The sequence below is a fragment of the Paramisgurnus dabryanus genome, chromosome 13 (assembly GCF_030506205.2).
Source record: "Paramisgurnus dabryanus chromosome 13, PD_genome_1.1, whole genome shotgun sequence".
In the NCBI taxonomy this organism is placed as follows: domain Eukaryota; kingdom Metazoa; phylum Chordata; class Actinopteri; order Cypriniformes; family Cobitidae; genus Paramisgurnus; species Paramisgurnus dabryanus.
The window spans coordinates 21,796,066-21,815,746 of NC_133349.1; the positions used below are offsets into that span (position 1 = coordinate 21,796,066).

The window sequence follows — 19,681 nt, forward strand, 5'->3', positions numbered from 1 at the left end:
TTTAAGCGGTTGTATGTACATCAAGCAATACACAAATCAGCACAGTATAACAATAACATTCAACATGTTTATTATTATTTATATACAAAACAAACAAAAGACAACAATCAATGGATTTAAAGAAGCATATTTAAATATCAAGTTGCTACTGGTCGTCTTGAGTTATAAACCTTTTTCCCATTTAGCATAGACGAGCGGGCATGTTTGGTCAGGAGTGCTCCAGTGGTCTGCTTTTCTCCACACAGATCCCTGTTGAAAAAAAAAGCATGAATAAAAACAATTAAGATTCGTATATCGAACCGGATTAAAAGTGCAGTGCAAATCTCTTGACAGAAATGCAATATAATATGCATAATTATAATATCACTGATGTATAAAGACCTTACATAATGACCTGTAATTGTTCTTATTACCTTAGAATGAGCCGTTTTTATCTACATACTGCACGTGTCCGCTTACAAGGAGACTTTTCTCGCCGGCATGTTTCTACAGTAGCCCTAAATCGACAAACTGTTCTATATAGCGCGTTTTGTCACTCTGTTGTCTAAGACGATGACATGTTTGTCCTGTGGCGGCTACCGTGGCTTCACTATGCATTTTGAAAAGGAGGTTGGTTGCAATTCACAGTCTCACCACTGGATGCCACTAAAAATGTACACACTGGTCCTTTAACAAAGGTTTTTTCCAAAGGATGAGTGAATTTCAGAGCTACAGACCCTGATTTGTCAAGAATATGACTCACAATTCATGATCTATTTAGTCTGCCACCACACAGTTGATTTTACTTACAACTATAAAATAACTCAAAAGTAATCACTATGTTTGCCTCTCTGCAAAATAACTAATGTTATCGGTGTCAAGCTTTCGCAGTCAGTGTTTAATCATTTATATTCCTGTTTCCTAACTTATCACAACTGCTACTGTGACACCACCATCTGTCCCAAACCTTTTAGAAATAATGCCCTGTGCAGCAGTTTTTAGTTTCTTTTATTCTTTGTTTCTCCTTTTTAGAGGTGAACAGATTACGGTTACCTTCTCAGATTTTGCAGAGCGCAGAATTGTTTATTGTATCTGTGAATTTCTTTCTTTAAATCTCATTATAAACATATGCAATTCATTGTGACTTCATTGTGGAATTTATATAACACCAGATACATCTACATGATCGACTTCGTGTCTTGTAATTATTCACGTTATTTACACACTTCTTCTTAATAGATTAAATTACTAAACTGTATAAAAGCACAGACGCAAGTTCTTACTTCACCACTTTTAAACTTTTGTCACCCAACCTACAGTAGATTTATCTTAATTCACAAATATAATTTTTAATCGTAGAAGTTTTATTGCACTGCATATCATTTTATTGCACTGAAAAAAAGTAAAAGAAATATTGATTAATGTATTTGGGTCGGTTTTATTTTTCACCTAAAGGAACACAACTACACCCAAACCCGATTATTTACGCACTATTAATCCCTTGTTTTTCCTTGACACATTTACTCTAGCATGAAACAACAGACAAGTGGTATTAAAAAAGTTGACGTGTAAATATGCTTACTGTATATACGGCTCAATATCATCTTGTGTCCATTTCTCTCTCAGGCTAAAGAGACTGTTGAATCGCTCCAATGTGTCCTCGGGCAGATCTTCTACACGTAGCAGTGAGATGGTCTCTGGTTTAGAGCTTTGATCTAACAGAGCTAAACCCTGAATGACACACAAAGAAAGAAAAGACTGTGCTACTATGTGAACATAAACAGATTCCTGACACTTCAAATGTGTACCATCCACTGTACAGTTAAAAACGAGTCAAATATCTCATTTGGCATTGTGCAGATCTTCTAGCATCCAAAAATTCTCTGTTTGTATAAAACTGGAGTCCTCACCCTGAGCTGATCCAGTCTAGTGGTCATTCCCTCAGGGACGCTCTGCTGCCAAACCTCCTGGAATTCTGACAGGTTAAACTTCACAGCATTCTGCAGCAACAGCTGAGCTGTGGCCCTGCATACTTTGTCCTCATCCAGTGCGTACATCACCTGACCATCTAAAGAAAATGCACATATTGCTAGTAAAAAAAAAAATGCATGCATAAAATTTATAAGGCACGGGTGATAAAATAAAAATAAACAGACCTTCATTATTGTAGCGTTTTCCATAGCAGTTGAGACAATGTTCTATCATGGCTCTGTTCACAAAATAGAAATATTAATGTTCAGGATATTTGGAGAATTTATACTGCAAGTCACATGACTGTTCCCTTAATAACCTTTCATTTCACTCACTTTGGTTCAAGGGGTCCCAGCTCCTCCAAACAGACATTAAGAGAGACTTTGCTGAAGGACCAAGACTCTGAGTCTACCAGCTGGGTCACATGACCCAGGAGCTTCATCTCATAATCAAAATCCAGGAGCCTCCAAAAACCTGTCAACACAAGTCTGAATGTATCAATTCATTTTGACTAGACAATCCCACTTCATTCACTATATAAAGCAAGCTGCTGTCTTATTTCATATGCTGAATATATTATGTGATTTTTTTTAGAGTCAAAGCCACACAGTCGAGAAAGATACTGTCTTAGCTTACCATCAATCTCACACGCATGAATGACCTTGAGATGGGCCTCAATTTCATCTTTACTTGCTTGGATTCTCTCAAGAAGGTCATCCATAGTGTACTAACAAAAAGAAAATTGTTAATGATTATCAATAGTCAACAACATACACTGCAATAATTCTGTAATGCACTTTATGTGGCTAGGCCTTGGCTTTGTGTTGTTTTTATGTAGCACCATGGTCCTCGAGAAATAATGTATGGCACTGTTATATATGGTTGACACGACAATAATGCTTCTTGACTTGATAATGAACTCATCAACTCACCATCTGTCCTGGCTCCTCCTCTTGCATACCAACCGGTGGACCATTATATGGATTCTCCATAAGAATTTTCTTCAGTTTCTTTAACTTTGGTCTGTGCCTTCTCAACTCCCAGTAACAATTTGAAAAACCCCAAATCTGAAAAACAAGTTTTTAATGTTAATGCAGGGCTCAACATAAAGGACTGCCCGATGGCCTGGGGCCAGCATGAGAGACGCTCTGGCCAGTAAACAGTATTGTCACGATCGAGCCAGTGCTTTGCGCTCAGTCACTAAAATATATTTTCTGAGTGCGGCTGTTTGTCTGTATGTATTCTTATGCACTGTTACCATTGAAACACATTTCATTTTCTGAGAAAAGATAGTATTAATTCATCTAAGTTGACGTAAGAACATAGTAAAATATTGAAAAACTGTGTTTTTTCCCTTTAAAATAACTCATATTGGTTAATTATCTTCCTTACAAGATTCCATTGATATGAATTCTTCATTTCTGTGCACACAGTTAATCCTGATATACCTGAAACTATTTACCCTGATGAGAGTATTGTGAATTTTCGGAAATAGAGTTTACATTTAAAATTACCAATTGTATTAAAGGGACAGTAAGTAGGGTTTTAAGTGTTTGTTTTATTAATCAAAATCGATGTATTTATTCATCAATATGTCCTTGTTGGTGTCAAAGGACCTCTGCCAGTGATATGACTTTTCTTTGTAAGTTTAGAATTTCTTCTCTTTACTTAACATTGAACGGGTAAGTCCAAGGAGGCCATGTCGTTCCACCATATTGATAAACTATAATAGCAGAGAGCACTAGCCTACCAACGCGTTTTCATTCAGAACACGTGAACTAGCTAAAACGGACAAGGAGATCAGCTGCTACCGTAGTTTGGAAACGCATATGGAAAAGTGAGGCGCTAGAGAGCACCATTCGTTTTAATGCAAAATACAAATTCACCACTAGATGGGGGTAAATCCTACTTATTGTCCCTTTAACAAATGATAAATAAAATATTATTTGCATTAAGCGCAGTAATGTTAAAGGGGACAGAGAATGAAAAACCATTTTTATCTTGTCTTTGTTGAATAATGGTAGTCTACCCACATTCACAAACATACAAAAAGTGCTAAACATGCTAAACATCTCAGTCTCATAGAAATTCCTTTTTTAGAAATGTCAACCAGAAAATAACCCAATCTGAAAAACTGATGCTTATGACATCACAGGCATCTAACTGCCCCTCCACTTTAAAATAATTGGCTACATTTTTTTAGTGGCAGCAAAGTCAGCCAATCAGTAATGAGATTGCAAGTTAAGCCAGTAGGGGGAGCCAAATAGGTGCAAAACCACTTGTTTAAAATCCACCACCCTAATAGAGCTATCTGAGAGAGGTTTTTAGGAAGCTTCTAAGGCATTACAGAGCCAAACAAAAAATTTTTGTCTACATGTCACATCACAGAACAAGGATAAATACTCCATTCAATCATTTTATGTCACCTTTAAATCATCATAACATTGATCACCAACAAAAAAAATTCTCTTTAGAATTGAAAAAAGTCACCTGGGCGTGCGTGAGTTGAGGAGATGCTAGGTTGTCAGTCATCTGATCTGGAGTTTTACATCCAGGAACAAACAGCAGCAGGTTTGATGTGTCTGCAATTTTTAGGTCATATGTCTTGTCATCACTGCACAGAACTGCATGCTCATCTTTATCACCTCTGATTATAAGACTGAAAATAAACATAAAAGGGCATCAGGACAAAAGAACATGTTTAAAGCAGCTTGCAACTCACTCATTTGTACCTTTACAACTATCTCCCACATGAATAAAATACTGTAGTATATTTTAGTAAATAGTAGAGTAAACTGTAGTAAAATTCCTAGACACTACGGCTGTGTCCGAAATATCCCTCTATGCCCTCGTTCCCATTCCCTTCAATAGTCTGCTAATATAGTCCACTCAAATCAAATGTCTGAATAAAAACGAGTGAATTTCGGACACTAAGCTGGGGAAGTGCTGCGGGCGCCATCTTGTGGTGACATTCGGGAGTTCATTTGGCACGCGCCTAAGTGAAGTGGTTCCCATTCAGTGTATATCGGTTGTACACTCATTATTGCGATGCATTTTTGGATAAAATAAGTGAACTTGATAATGTCCGCTATAATTTCAGACACCACTACAAATAGTACACTATTTAAGCGTATAGGGGTCTATTTCGGACACAGCCTACAAGTGTTTTGAACGTTACCAAAGTAAACATGACCGTATACCACTGCATTTACTGCAGTTTAACAAATTGTTGTAGTTAATATGCAATACTATACATGCACAAAGTAATTGTTATAATATGTCTGTAACGTAAGTTAAATTCATAAGAGCTTAATGTGTTAGCAACACAACTAAAATACTAGTGTAACTTATTTTACATTTTTACTACAGTAAATACTAAAGTATGACGTATGCTGAGACGACTATATGTTAGTTAAGACAGTAAATTACTGTGAATGAATCTTATAATGTCTTTGCTGTACCTTTTGCCTGCTTCAATGTGTTTGCAGAGTGTGTCGTCCAACTCCATCAGACAGTAATCACCGGACGACACATTAGCTCCAAAACCTAGACAATAAGAGGTGGGCTGCAGGTCCTCTTCTTTTACTTTCGCTATCTGCAGTGTGGCCTGAACCTCTTCTAAAGTTCTCATGTTGGTACTGGGTTTAATTTAGCAAGCTCGATTGGCGATAACGCGAATGTAATGTTGTCAACGCTTTAACTTTCCCGCAATATTTTCCCGGAAGTTACCGTTGACTGACAGCAGTAAGAACCAATGAACGTGTTCAGGCCTGCACCGTATGATACTTTCTTCATTGTCCACTAGATGGAGCCATACTACACCAAAATTTAGTTTACTGATAGTTTCTTTAAAAAATGCGTTTTAAAATGCTTGAGTTTTTAATTTTTCAGAGTGTTGCGTTATGAAACGCAAATATACCAATCATATGCCAAAAGCACTGCATTTGCCATTCAGAACTACACAGTAGATACAGTAGATACATCAGAACTATACAGCAGAACAACATTCCACAATAGTCACAGATACGTTTGATTGACATTTGACATTACATGACATGAACAGATATTGCTACATTCATGAAATTATAGTTTTGAACGGATTAAAAGTTGTTTTGCTGGGTATAGCTTTTTTGCTTTTAATGTGGATGGTCTCCATGCTCCGCCCCTGATGGTGAACTCCCCCAATGAGTGTGGTCAAGTTGGCTTGCACCGCCACATACTTAATAACGTGCTAGTACAGTAAACAGTCTACAATGTCATGAATGAATTTGTAGATAGACGTCTGATTTGAATAACCAGCGGTTGTGAAGATTTGTTGTGATTTGAAGGAGTTTACGCATCTCAACACATGACTGGATGTACTGTTGACTGAAGGCACTTGATGGAGCACAAAAGAGAAGTTATTTCGTGTGGTCTGCAGCTGAATAATGCTCGTTCAGTGACATTTCTGCTGTCCCTTTAAACACACAATTTCGGATTATTTGTAAGCCTCTGCATTTAAGGTAAACATCACTGTTGTCTTTTACATTATTATTATTATTATTTTTAAATCTCTTTAACGTGCGGGTGAGTTGTTTTACATTCGTACATTCATCCAGCTGCACATGTATGTCGCTCTCAAATATTTATTCTGTCACTCATCACTCCTCTCCCAATCTGATCTAAGAGAGGCGTGTTCGGTACACCCAATACAAACTCAAGCTGCGTTTGTCATATCATTTCACAAAGAGCCTTTGTTTCTCACATGCGTGTATTATTTCATGTTCAGCCCAGCTGTCAGAGATGGACGGCATTGGGAACAGCATGCAGAAGAAAGCTGCCGAGCTGGAACGCTTGGCCGAAGTCCTCATTACCGGAGAGCAGTTACGGTAGGAGTGGCACAACATGATATAAACCTCAAGCGAGTTGACGCGAAAGGTTAAAACTAACGAAGCTGTCTGCTCTGCAACCGCTAGTTTGTCACTGCGCTGTAATTGGGTGTCCAGGTGCTGGAATACTTAGGAATTTTTGGTGATTTTCTTCTTATTATGATTTTTACGAACGGAGCTTATGTTCCTAACAGTGATGCGCCACCTATTGGTTTAGAGCGTAATTAGCTTTCACCGCACATCATTTACGTCATACTTTGTGTTATAATGATATTAGGGTACAGTAAAATAAGCATTTTAAAACACTGATATTGTGTTATGCAATTGTTTGTAGTTATCCGTTTCATTATGCAAATTAATTCCCGTTTATGATGTAAAAAAATGATGGGAACTTATGGGCATTTTGGATGAAATATACTTTAATCACACTTAAAATAAACATTAACTTTAAAGCCAAGGACATGTGCAGCATGCATTTTCTATAAGAAAACTAAAACCTTTCAATAAAAATTAAAAAGAAAAGAAACAACCAAAATTTACAAAACACATTTATAAATCCAACAATACACTCAGTCCCATGACAATCCTTAATAAAGTAAATAATCCCAGATAAAACTGCCTGAAACTAATAACACAGCGTCATCCGAGTGAGTCATCTTGAATACTCACAAATAAATTAAGTTTAAATAGGGATAATTAGTAACATAAATAAGACAAAATTAGTAAACCAACTTGCATGTTGGCTTGTTTAAGCTTTGTGTTTGGCTTAAAGCCATTGGAAACAATTTTTCTTTGCAAAATAAAAGAATTTGTATCAAATAAATATATTGCCATATATTTACTCATGTGGCAAGTAGCCGTGTAATAAGAGAGTTAATGTACATCCAGCCAGTCTGTATCACAAATCAATCCCGGTGTAGGATGTTACAAGACCGTCCCTCCGCTTAGCTGCCTGTGCATTATCACAACCGTCTGGCTGTACATTATTCCTCACCTATAGCAAGGTTCAAAACAATATTTTACAACAGTTTACTATGATAAATCCCATAGTAGTGTAATAAGCAGGATAATGTACAGAAATATACATCAGCTTTTTGTCGTGTCCTGCTTAACATGGTTTATTTTTGCGATAACAAACAGCTGAATGTACATTATCAAACGAATGTATATGTTATATACTTTGTTTTGGGGCACTTGATAGACATAAACCTGATTGTTTGTGTGGACCTCATGGTTCATTATTATGCAATAAAGCTTTAATAATGTTTAAAGATGTGAACCTGGCTGTTTTATGTCACTTTTCCGCTTCAGAGAACTGCTTTGTTTGCAGTAGATAGTTAATGGAGCAAAAAAGTGTTTGGTCGATGCAGTTGATTAATGATTACTAAATCACAGTACAACAGATGTTCTTGTTTAACAATATTTAGCAACGTTGATTATAACACATAAAAAAACTACTTACTTGAAAACCAAACAAATATTAACATAGACATATCAGGCATGGCTACTAGTGTCACCTGTTTCCATAAAAATTAAACTTTAAGAGTTAAAGACAGTGTAGCCAGCACTATCACACATGAAACTCACTAAATTTATGGTTAACATTTTCTGCAAAAAGTTCCACATGTGCTATTCACACATGTCACGTTTTCCTTTGTTGTTTTATTTTTGAAGGTGACTAATTATTTTATTACAAGAAAGAGAATGTTTAACTCTTTCAGCAATCTATCAAACAAGGGTCTAGATTTGTTTTAATAGTTTGAGGGTTGAGGTATCTACTGTACATATGTGTTCATTAATCATTGTATAACTTTTGGAAGGTTGTAATTGCTAGCTGCTGGTTATTGGGTGGGGGGCTTACAACTAAACACCATGACATAATCTCCTTCAAACCGTTTTTGTACAATTCACCTGTTTTTGAACGAATTCATAGTTAGCCAACGTATAAAATATGAATTCTTGTGAGATCAGGCTGCTGGTACAATGCAGAGTAAACCAGTTTTATCTGGCCATTGCAGATATCACTTTTACCTTCCCATGCTACAGCTGACTCAGGTTTGTATAATCAGTAATAATCAGACAGAGAGAGAAGTGTTAAGTGTACCTGATGCAGGTAATGGGCCGTTTGGCTGACTTTAACCAGTCTATGTTAAAAGTATAGTTCACCAAAATATGAAAATTCATTTATTTCCATTTTATTCTGTTGAATGCAAAAGACAATATTTGGATAAATTATGTTATGCACTTAATTAACAGTACCCATTGACTTTCATAGTACATGCAGGGTTCCCACAGGTCCTTGAAATCCTTGAGGTAAAATTCAAGGCCCTTGGAAGTTTTTAAAAATATACATACATAGATACAGGTCATTGAAAGTGCTTGAATCTATTTTATTCAAGGAGTTTTCTGAAAAAAAAAAAAAATTCCATATTATTCCCTGTGTAGTGTAGGATAATATCATAAAAACACATGTGCTAAACTGTTCGCTTTAAATGCTTATATCTTCTGTATGCAAATGTTGATTCATACCAAAATGCTTTTTTGCATAGTTGTGTTTGACAAATGAAAACGTCTTGGGTTATGTATGTAACTGTTGTTCCCTGAGAAGGGAACGAGGCGCTGTGTCTCCCTTGCCATACTTCCTGCATCCCTGTAACGCCGTCTTTGGCAATATTTCAGATAGCGATATACTTCCTGGCTCCCACGTCACCCTGTCTTGTCGTTAAGCCTCACCATTGGTTGAATTTGATATACACATTCAGACACACTTACCCTTGGAGGCGTCCCCAAAGTGTCACCGAAGTGACGCAGCGTGAGTTCCCTCGAAAGGAACTGTAACAATGTATCTTTAAAGGTAACACGATGTAACCTTGCTCTCACTTGAAATGTGTCCCCACATTTAGTCCTTGAATTTGAGGGTAATGGACCTGGAAATCCTTGAAAGGTCCTTGAAATTAAATTAAAATAAAGTTAACTTAGGTGTGGGAACCCTGTATTTGTTTTCCTACTATGAAAGCATCAACTATGTGTTTATCATTTATCCAAATATCTTCTTTTGTAATAAGTAGAATAGTAAAATCTCATACGAATTTAGAACATGAGGGTGTGTAAATGATGACACAATTTTTGGGTGAACTATCCATTTAGTGTTGCAGTTTAGTCCTCTTTATGAGCCTATTTGAATGAGAAGCCACCAGGCCGAGCTGACATTTTGCTCAGGCTTTTGTATACTAATGCAGTGCTACAAGTCTCACATTGCTTTGTTGTTTAGTGACAGAAAGTGCTAAAGTGCACTTTAATGGTGTGACCCACTGGCTCCATACTGCCTAAATTCACGGTCAGTCATGTGAGTCTAGTTTAACACTGTTTAGCCCCATACTAGTGTGTCAACCGCTATATTACTGCTTGTTGCTGATAATTAACTTTGAGATGTATAGCCATGAGTGTTAGCACCAGATATGATGGAGACTTCTGCTAGCGGTTTTGGGGTGGGTAACTTTTGCCAAAGCGTTTTGTTTTGTACTGGAGTTTTTGAGTTGTTGTTTTTTGCTTGGGTCTTAACAGCTCAGAGATTTCTAGTAAAGTTTCTAGTAAAGTTTTAGCCCAGTTGATCATAAAGTCTTAATGATTACTTGTAGGGTACAGCATAATATCAAATTACGGATTTGTTTTTAATTGTTAAGGAAATTAATTAGTGTGTTGTTAATCTAGTTTAGGACGACTCTTCATAGACTGACCCAATAAAGTTATACCTGTAGAAATATACAGGAGGTCAGTTTAAAAAAGTATGTTGTGATGTTTTGTGTTAAAGTGTTATAGTCAGTTAATAGGTTACTGGATGGAGTTTGGAGTATTGTCAGAATTCAGTCCAGCAACAGTGAGATCGGTGGCTGATGTATGTCCTGTTTTTTTTTCAGGCTGCGACTTCATGAAGCTAAGGTGATTAAAGACAGGAGGCATCATCTCCGCACCTACCCAAACTGCTTTGTGGCCAAGGAAATTATCGATTGGCTAATTGAGCACAAAGAAGCATCTGAAAGAGAAACTGCCATCAAGATTATGCAGAAACTTCTTGACCAGAGCATTATTCATCATGGTGGGTTTGTCCATCACACACACAGCCAGCAGCTTATACAACCTGTAGTTACGTTTAAATGTTTTTTTGCCTTATACGTCAGATTGGACGCATTTCATTTTCAGTATTTGTAAATATCATAAACAAGGTTTAAATATAAATATGGTTAAAAAAAATATTTTGGAGCATCTAATCCCAAACTTACTCTAAACCAGTGGTTCTCAAACTTTTTCTGCGTGTGGCCCGCCTTGTATACGGTGCATTCCCTCGCGGCCCCCCCAAAGAAAATTTATGACAAAACAGTTCTAAAATGTAACATTTTAATTAAACAAAACATATCAAATTATACAAAGTAGTGATGTTGGTTAATAGGCTTATTTTTTGGTTTAATTACACAAAATTTATGATAAATTAATGTATCTTATAAAATGACATAAACCTGGGGCCCCCTGGCACCGTCTCGCAGCCCCCCTGGGGGCCCCGGACCCCAGTTTGAGAACACTGCTCTAAACCCAACCAGTTCTCAACCATATAAAACACAACACACAAGTAAAAGTACAGTTTTTTTTTGCATAAATACACCAAAAAAACAACAACAACAGTATAAATGTATTACAAGCAATTCGCAAACCTTGCAAACTGAAGCCATACGATCACTTAATATAAAGAAATCCATAAATGCAACGCACACAGTCCGATCTCATTCAAACATAAACCGGAAAATCTGCCAGTTTTTGAACAAGTCTACACCGGATCTGATATTTACATTGGATTGTCATCACGTTTGCATCTTTTCTTCATAAAAATTGATCGTTTGACCTCGGCACACCTAGAATATTTTAAGTTTCTTAAAAAAAAAAAAATGTTGTGTATGCTGTGTTTTAAATCTTATAGTTAGTAAATGGTTACTTTATTTGCCCTAAATGCCTAATGTGTAATAAAATACAATTAATCGTAGCAGTATAAATTAAAAATCATATCCCAATACATGTCATCATTGCAAAATTATACTCTTATAAATAATTTCAATATATTAAAGATGGGTGCATGATCTCTAAAAGCCAATGTTGACATTTGAAACCACCTAAATAAACACGCCCCTACCCCAATAGAATCTGGACCTTCTTTTGATAGACCCGCCCCACACATACACAACCCAGGCAACGATGTTGGTTAGTAGACACGCACCTCACTGCTGATTGGCTACAGGTGTATTTTGGTATTCGGCTAAGTTTCCCTGCTGCCGGTAGAGGCGTTGATTTAGTAAACGCATCTGTTAGTTGTATTTGTGGGAATGAACAAACGACCAAAACAATCGTATGGGTTGGAGGATAGGTTGTTTTTGTATTTAATAGAAGTGAATAGGGTTGGAGCTGTCAAAAAACAAGTAAATCACCATGAAAGTATTTATTATTTATGCATGCATAGGCCACTTTTTGGAACTTTGATGCAAGAAAAGATCATTATTGAAAACTTAAGTTTCAAAACGTTCCTCACACAAAGCAGTTCAGAGGATTTGGGATTTGCATGCTGAATATTTATGACAATTTTATTATGCTTTTTAATGGTTTTTACGTCATTTTGTCATATTTATTTTTAAAAGACCTTTTATGTTTTATGGAAGAGTAAAAGTCATGTTTTGGAACAACTGATTGGATTGAGAGTAAACAATAACAGAGTGTTTGTTTTTAAGTGAATTATTTGTTTAGTATTTTGTGTACAGAAAGCATATGCTGCAGTTAATCTACAACATGCCTCTTTTGAATTTGTTTGTCCTCACAGTTTGTGATGAGCACAAGGAGTTCAAAGATATGAAGCTGTTCTACCGTTTTAGGGTAGATGATGGGACCTTTCCACTGGATAACGAAGCCAAAGTCTTCATGAGAGGCCAACGCATATATGAGAAGTAAGATCTTTGTCCTCAAACTGAATTTTTTTGTTGTTTACTCTTTGTTTTGATGTCTTTAATAGGAGCGTCGCTAGTGTAAATCTGGAGTTCCCCAGTATAAATCTCAAGTGTAACATTTAAACAATTTACTTGTTTAATTGTCAGTGTATTCATTTATGTTTATAATAACGGACACTGAAGTCTATGTGACGGCTATGAAAACATGACAAAACTACAGTAAGTTTCTAAATTAATTTTTCATTTACTATCTCTAGTTTAGGATGTAAACATGTGTTAAGCAAGAGAAATGTTGTATATGTGTAATTGTATTGCACACATCTTTTAAGAAATAAAGTGATAGAAAAAGAAATGGGGGCCTGTGCCCTAGTAGAGCTTTATGTCTAGCAACGCCCGTGTGCCCAACAACAGTTTTTTTAGCTGAACGTTTTTCCTACAGAAGTGTTTTTCCTCTTTACTGAAACACATTATGAAAACAGGATGTTATTGTGTGATCATGTGTGACACAAGTCTGTACATATTGATTCTGAACATGTGGAAGCTGTCTGGTAAACGAACAGTATCCATAGAAACGGAGATTTTAAGTAGATTGAGCGTGCTTTGTTCAAGCTGGATCCATTTAGAAGTGGATCTTTACCTGCAAGTGCATGTTAAAGAAGATCTACCCACGTTCTGTCTGAATAAACTCCTGTTTCAAAAGTTTAGTTAAATTGTTAAGTAGAAACATTTTTAGTGAAGGAAATGTTTTCTTTTCCTGTAGTAGATTTTCGTCAACCCAGGCTTATTCGCCCCTACGTACCTCCATTTCTACCTAAACTAAAACACGTTGCTGCAGGTACATGTCACTGCACCTGTTGACTGGAATGTCCACTGGATACATTTGTTTTTCTGTTTTGATGCAGGTTTATTATTTGGATTAAATGAAGAGTTTGGTTCCAAAATGAGATAACTATGTTTTTAAAATGTTTGTAAAAACATGTTTATTATTATGTTATCGTTAGTGATATGGCGATATATTGGAGATGCTGATATATCAGCCGGTATTTGGCTTTTTTTTGTTAAAATGTAATAAATGGAATTATCTCGTTTTGGAGCAAAATTTTTTAAATAAACAAAGAAAATGTTTATATTTGACCCAGTTAATGGGTTAAAACAACCCAGCGTAGGTTAAATTATAACACAACAGGCTGGATTCATCCCTTTTTGACCCCATGCTGTGTTGAAACAAAATAAAAAAGTAACGCAAATTAAAACCTGCTTATCTTTGTTACTGTAAGCAGATTTGTGTAGTTTGATACTTATTTATAGCTATGTGTGCAAACACGCGGCATGCCTAAGCTGAACAACAAGTTCTTGACATACCTTGGCCGACCATGATAAATCCTTAAAGTAACGGCATCAGATGTTTATCCCCTACAGTCACACATGCATGATTTGATGAATATACGCCAATAATGTTCAGTACTGTCTGCTTTGTTACCATGATTGAACCCACGTCAAAACAGATACTGGACACTTAAACTAAAAGATGCAGCGATATATCAGGAGCGACATATTAGGTTATGCAGAAATGTAGGCAGAGGTACATCATTTCAATTAGCCTGAGTAGATTTAAAGGGGACATATCGTGATAATCTAACTTTTTCCATGTTTAACTCTTTCACCGCCAGCATTTAAAAAAAAAAGTTGCCAGCCAGCGCCAGCGTTTTTCATGATTTTCCTCAAAGTTTAATGCCTTCCAGAAAATGTTCTTCTTTAAATATATAAACATACAATATACCAAATGAAAGAACAGACCCTCTGCTTTCAAACAAAAAAAAAAAACGTTTCATCCTACCTTTAGTGGTTCTTTTGCAATCAGCTTTTGAATATGGGTAGGTTTTTGCAAAAACACCATATTTTGAGCAAAAAGCAGAGATAATTCCATTTTTATGACGGATTTTTCATAGAGATCCCATTCAGAGCAATCTTTAAAACAGACACGGACATGCAGCAGCTTGCCATAGGGCAATACTTCCGGTTTTAAAAAGTTGCGGAAGGGCGCCACCTGGTGGATAATAGCGGTATTGCGGAAAGACGGAAAATCTCGTCATTGGAGGGGAAGCGTTTTCTCTTAATTGACGAGATATCTCGTCAATGGCGGGGAAAGAGTTAAGTGCTATAATTGGTTCCCCAGTGCTTCTATCAACCTAGAAAATGTGAAGCATGTGAAAAAATAGGTAATTGAAATTTGGCTCCCCTTGTGATGTCAGAAGGGGATAATACCGCCTCTTAGATGTGCTATCCAAACACTGCACTGCCATTTAGTGCAGAGATTAGCTCATTTGCATTTTAAAGGACACACCCAAAACGGCACATTTTTGCACACAACTAGAAGTGGCAATTTTAATACATAACAATAAATAATCTGTGGGATAGTTTGAGCTAGAACTTCCCATACGTACTCTGGGGACACCAAAGATTTATTTGACATCTTAAAAAATTCTTGTGAAATGTCCCCTTTAAGTATATACTGTAGTTCTCCACATATTTTCTCTTGGTTTCAGAATGAGTAACTTCCCAATTTTTAACCACTTATTCTTGCAGTGTAACAACCTAACATTTCAAAGCATTTAATAGTTTTAATTGATTTAATAAGAATAGTAAGGAACCAACGTAAATTAGTAATTTAATCATTAATAACCGCTGATTATTCTGAAACTTGTTTTGTCAGTTAAGGAGAAACTGTTTATTTTTTTTATTTTTTTCGTTTTCTTGTTTCATACAGTTCTGAGTTTTTATTTTCTGCACGGGAGATAAAAAACAAGGCACTTTCATGGGGTTCAGCAAAACGATAGTGACTGACAATTTAACGTATATGAGAGTTGTCGAGGACGGTCCTGCCAGTTTGTGTAAATTTATATTTATTTACACATTACCTTTGCCTTTCTTTAACCTCTTTTTAACATCTCTTTGCAAAATGCACCTTTATTAAAAAGAATCCTTCATAAAGCATATATTTTTGGAAAAATCTCTGCTAACATGTTGAAGCAAGGCCGTGAATAGCCTTGTTTACACATCACGCTTTTGCTCACAAGTCCTGAGCAGTTACATCCAGCCTTTTAAGACCAGAATGAAGCAAATAGATCAGCATGTGGCTCTCTGTCCCACTGTGCTGTAGACGTCTCTCTTCAGGCCGCCCTGCTTTTGCATAACAGGAAGATGAAGTCCAGTGGGACATCTGTCACATAAACCACAAGTGTGTGTTTATGCAATCACCATAGGCGCAGTTAAGCTTGTGGTCGGTATTTGCGGATTTGCACGTGTTAAGTTTGCTTTCCATTATTTGCTGACATCGCATAAAGACATGAAATGTTTCAAAGACCATGTGAACTATGGATGAGGAACTTAAAGGGATTATTCACCAAAAAATGAACTTTCGGTCATCATTTACTTCCCCTCATGTTGTTCCAAACCTGTATATATTCCTTTGTTCTGCTGAATTTTGAGCAATGTTTGTAAACAAACCGTTTTGGGGCACCATTGACTTCCATGTTTTTTTTCCCCTAATATGGAAGTCAATGGTGTTCCTGCTTCCTGCTTGATAACAGATACATTTCTTTGTGTTCAGCAGAACAAAAACATTTATACAGGTTTGGAACAACTTGAGGGGGAGTAAATCATTTTTGGGTGAACTGTCCCTTTAAACAGGAATGCTTTATGGTCGGTCACTAAGCAACCTTGATTAGTCATTGTGCGCTGCAGCATACTTTGCTGTTACCTCTCTGTATTTTACACAGCTGTCCTGGTTACTAAGGGTAGTGGACATTTATAAACAAAACCTCTGCGCCCTTTCATTCTCAGTTTTTTGTTTCGTAAGAAACAACATGATGCAAACAAAGGTTTTCTCCGGGGAAAACTTTTTTCCTGTTTTGAAGCGTAGCGGTTCTAACGGAGGTCTTTGAGATCTAAACCACCCTATTAGACCTGCGTGCACAACCATTATAGTCAATTTACGAGATTTGTGCATGTATTGCAAGAGATGCATGCATGCTGCTGCAGAGAGCAATGCAATGGATGCAAATAACATCTGTATTTACTAGCATTTCTACTGAGAATATAACTTTAAGCAAATCACATTGTGTCACATGACTTGAAAAGGATGCAGTCCTAAGAGAAAATAAGACACAATGGATTGTTTAATGTCACAGTTTGATTATGTAACCAATCAGACCTGTCTATGGAGCATTAGTGATGTGGTTACAATAGTGACTAACAAACAGAAAAGCCACATGTTAGAATTGTGACCAAAAATAGTAAGTTCTTGAAACTAGGACAGTGTTGCTAGTTTGTCATTTTATATGGTTGTTCAACTACTAGCAGTTTGATATCACAGTTTGCCTTGAAAAGCACAAGAATAGAGTCTGTGTGTACATGGCAAACAGCTATATTTGGGGCTTGTGTTCCTTTCATTGGACATTGACTGATAGTGAGTCGATTGTACTCTTGTTTGCCCCACAAAGCTGTATCTTTTGCATCATACTCTCTTTGTCTTTTTGATCTGTTGTTAAGACACATGATGAAAATTTCCACAGTGCATATGTGCTTCCATCACAAACCAAAGCATTTTTTCTTGGAAACTCATACCTTATGACGTCTTATCTCGTAAGATAACCTGAATTTAGCTGACCCTTTTGTCTTTGGAGACGTGTCGCAGCACGTAAAAGCGTTTTGATTTTCACCTGTCAGCACCTGACGCCTCTGAACGATGGAGAATGTTGAATATCTGGAAGTTCTGCTGATCTTTTGTTAAAGCTGAGATGTTTTGACCTTTGACTTTGTTTTGATGATGTGCGCACATCTCTTTGCCGTCATGCTGTTTTTGAGATGAATGATGTAATGATCATTTTACATTTATCTATGCTTTTATCCAACCTGACTTACAATGCATTCAAAGCATACATTTTGGTCATGTGTGCTCCCTGGGATTTGAACCCGTGACCTTTTCGTTGCTAATGCAGTGCTCTACCAATTACTGGTCACTTTGGATAGGTCGCTTTGGATAAATGAATAAATGTAAATGGTCGTGCTTGCATTATTTATGAGATGGTTTTCACATTTTTATGGATGTATTCTGTCCTATCTCAGGTTGATAAACACTGAAAACTCGCTGTTACAAGTACGTGATGAGGAGGAGTTGACATACGAGCGGACGCTAGTGGCATCAGAGTTTATAGACTGGCTGCTGCAAGAGGGTGAAACGGGCACCAGAGAGGAGGCTGAGCAGTTAGGACGCAGACTCCTGGAGCACGGCATCATTCAACACGGTGAGCAGACCGGCACGATCCAAGCCTAAAGTACACTGTCAGAAAAAAGGTCCAAAAGCTCTCAAGCTCCCAGTACTGTCCTAATATGTACCATTTAGGTATCAATATGTACATTTTGAACCAATATTGAGGTACTAATACGAACTCTTGGGTACAAAGGTGCAGTGTAGTAATTTTCGTAGTTTATTTTAACAGCAGCTATCATTTACATTTATGCATTTTAGCATATGCTTTTATCCATTAAAGGAGCGTGTACACCAAAGCGGTTGAACACGACTGAAACGGCAGGCAAATGGTGACTGTAGGCGCTTGCCAGCTTTTTTGTTGAATGGTGTGCCGGTTGGTTGTTGTGATATTTGTCCCACCCATCATTAACTGTGATTGGATGGCCAAGTGAGAAGTGACATTTACGAGCGGAGCATTTTACCCAAAGTAAACATTTTGCAACTCATCATTTTTTCTGGAGCATCCGCAGCGCATAGGGTTAAAATTTTCCTCACGTTTTTAGGCGTGACATGTGAACTGCCCCTTAGGCTATGCATTTTATCAGTCCGTGCATTCCCTAGAGGTCCGACCGTTGACCTTAAATTTGCTAGCATCGATACTTTACCAATTGTGCTACATGTACATAATACAGTAATGCTACTCTGTATTACTATTAAAGTCTGTGTAAAGTCATTTTAGAGAATTGTTTCTAAACACATTATAAATGTTAGAAATGTATTGCTGAAACACGTTACAAAGACTGTGAACTATGTAGTACTGATTGTGTAGTTACACCATTAAACATTTTTCCAAATTGGGCGTGGCTAAAACCGTGGCTCGATGATGCACTGGAGCCTCCGAGCATGGCTCCGCCCCAACACATTCACAAGCATCTATTCAGGTTGTTGCTATATTTGAAAGTTGTGCAAGATGGCAACTTTCGACGTAGGTTCAGCACCGCTTAAGAACGAAGACTGCCGCTTATTTTTCCCAGATTTTGTTAACTTCCAGATTTTTTATCATTCAAAATTGGATGTGGGGTTAATAACACAAACTCGGAACACATTTAATATCCCTTTACACAGACTTTAACAATGTCAGAACTGTGATTAATTAAAGTGAAAGAAAAGTCTCTTTGATGGACAGCAACAGATGGATATGCCTCCAGCCAAGCAACAGCAAACTTGATCACGTCCGTGTCTGGCCAAATCACAGCGCCGTACTAGAACACATACACAAACGACTACACATACATACAGTAATGCACACCAATAGAGGCCTTTTATACACATTCATGTGACTACTATTGAACATGGTTGTACCCTTCAGTCAAAACCAAAAGGTCACATGCACACCAACACAATGCTGAATCTGTTAGCATACAATGTAGTGTCTCTGCTTCACTGCACCTTTCCTGCCTGATTTCTGCTTATTGCACGTAATCTGCAGATCTCATTGGCTGATACTCTCACTGCTTACATTGAGTCAGCCTGGTTCTGACAGCCACACGTTGATGATCGGATATATTGGTGTAATATTTGTACTATGATATAATTTGTTTTTCATACATAGGAATATGTTTCTTGCACAA

General features: G+C 37.0%; 2 protein-coding genes across 2 annotated transcripts in view; one reads left to right on the forward strand and one right to left on the reverse strand.

Moving 5' to 3' along the window:
* Positions 1 to 111: 111 nt before the first annotated feature.
* dscc1 (DNA replication and sister chromatid cohesion 1) lies at positions 112 to 5,673 on the reverse strand. Its single transcript, XM_065260784.1, has 9 exons — positions 5,412 to 5,673; positions 4,441 to 4,609; positions 2,883 to 3,017; positions 2,587 to 2,677; positions 2,286 to 2,424; positions 2,136 to 2,188; positions 1,890 to 2,047; positions 1,562 to 1,710; positions 112 to 249 (listed from the first exon to the last, which is right to left on the reverse strand). Exons 1-9 carry the CDS (start codon positions 5,579 to 5,581, stop codon positions 138 to 140), a joined length of 1,176 nt encoding a protein of 391 aa, XP_065116856.1. The 5' UTR covers positions 5,582 to 5,673; the 3' UTR covers positions 112 to 137.
* Positions 5,674 to 6,144: 471 nt separating this feature from the next.
* Positions 6,145 to 19,681, forward strand: part of deptor (DEP domain containing MTOR-interacting protein) — a 31,477-nt gene continuing 17,940 nt past the window's right edge. The window contains exons 1-5 of the mRNA XM_073811636.1: positions 6,145 to 6,452; positions 6,719 to 6,818; positions 10,736 to 10,914; positions 12,676 to 12,799; positions 17,927 to 18,105. Coding sequence (XP_073667737.1) covers positions 6,733 to 6,818; positions 10,736 to 10,914; positions 12,676 to 12,799; positions 17,927 to 18,105 — 568 coding nt within the window. The 5' untranslated portion in view covers positions 6,145 to 6,452; positions 6,719 to 6,732. The remainder of the gene's footprint in view (positions 6,453 to 6,718; positions 6,819 to 10,735; positions 10,915 to 12,675; positions 12,800 to 17,926; positions 18,106 to 19,681) is intronic.

What these genes read in the sequence shown, in the direction of transcription:
- dscc1 (XM_065260784.1), bottom strand. Translation starts at nt 5,581, where the DNA reads ATGAGAACTTTAGAAGAGGTTCAGGCCACACTGCAGATAGCGAAAGTA. An exon ending in CTCAACTCACGCACGCCCAG is followed by an intron (nt 3,018 to 4,440) that starts GTGACTTTTTTC and finishes CTTGTTTTTCAG; the next exon opens with ATTTGGGGTTTTTCAAATTG. An exon ending in CTGGGACCCCTTGAACCAAA is followed by an intron (nt 2,189 to 2,285) that starts GTGAGTGAAATG and finishes TTTTGTGAACAG; the next exon opens with AGCCATGATAGAACATTGTC.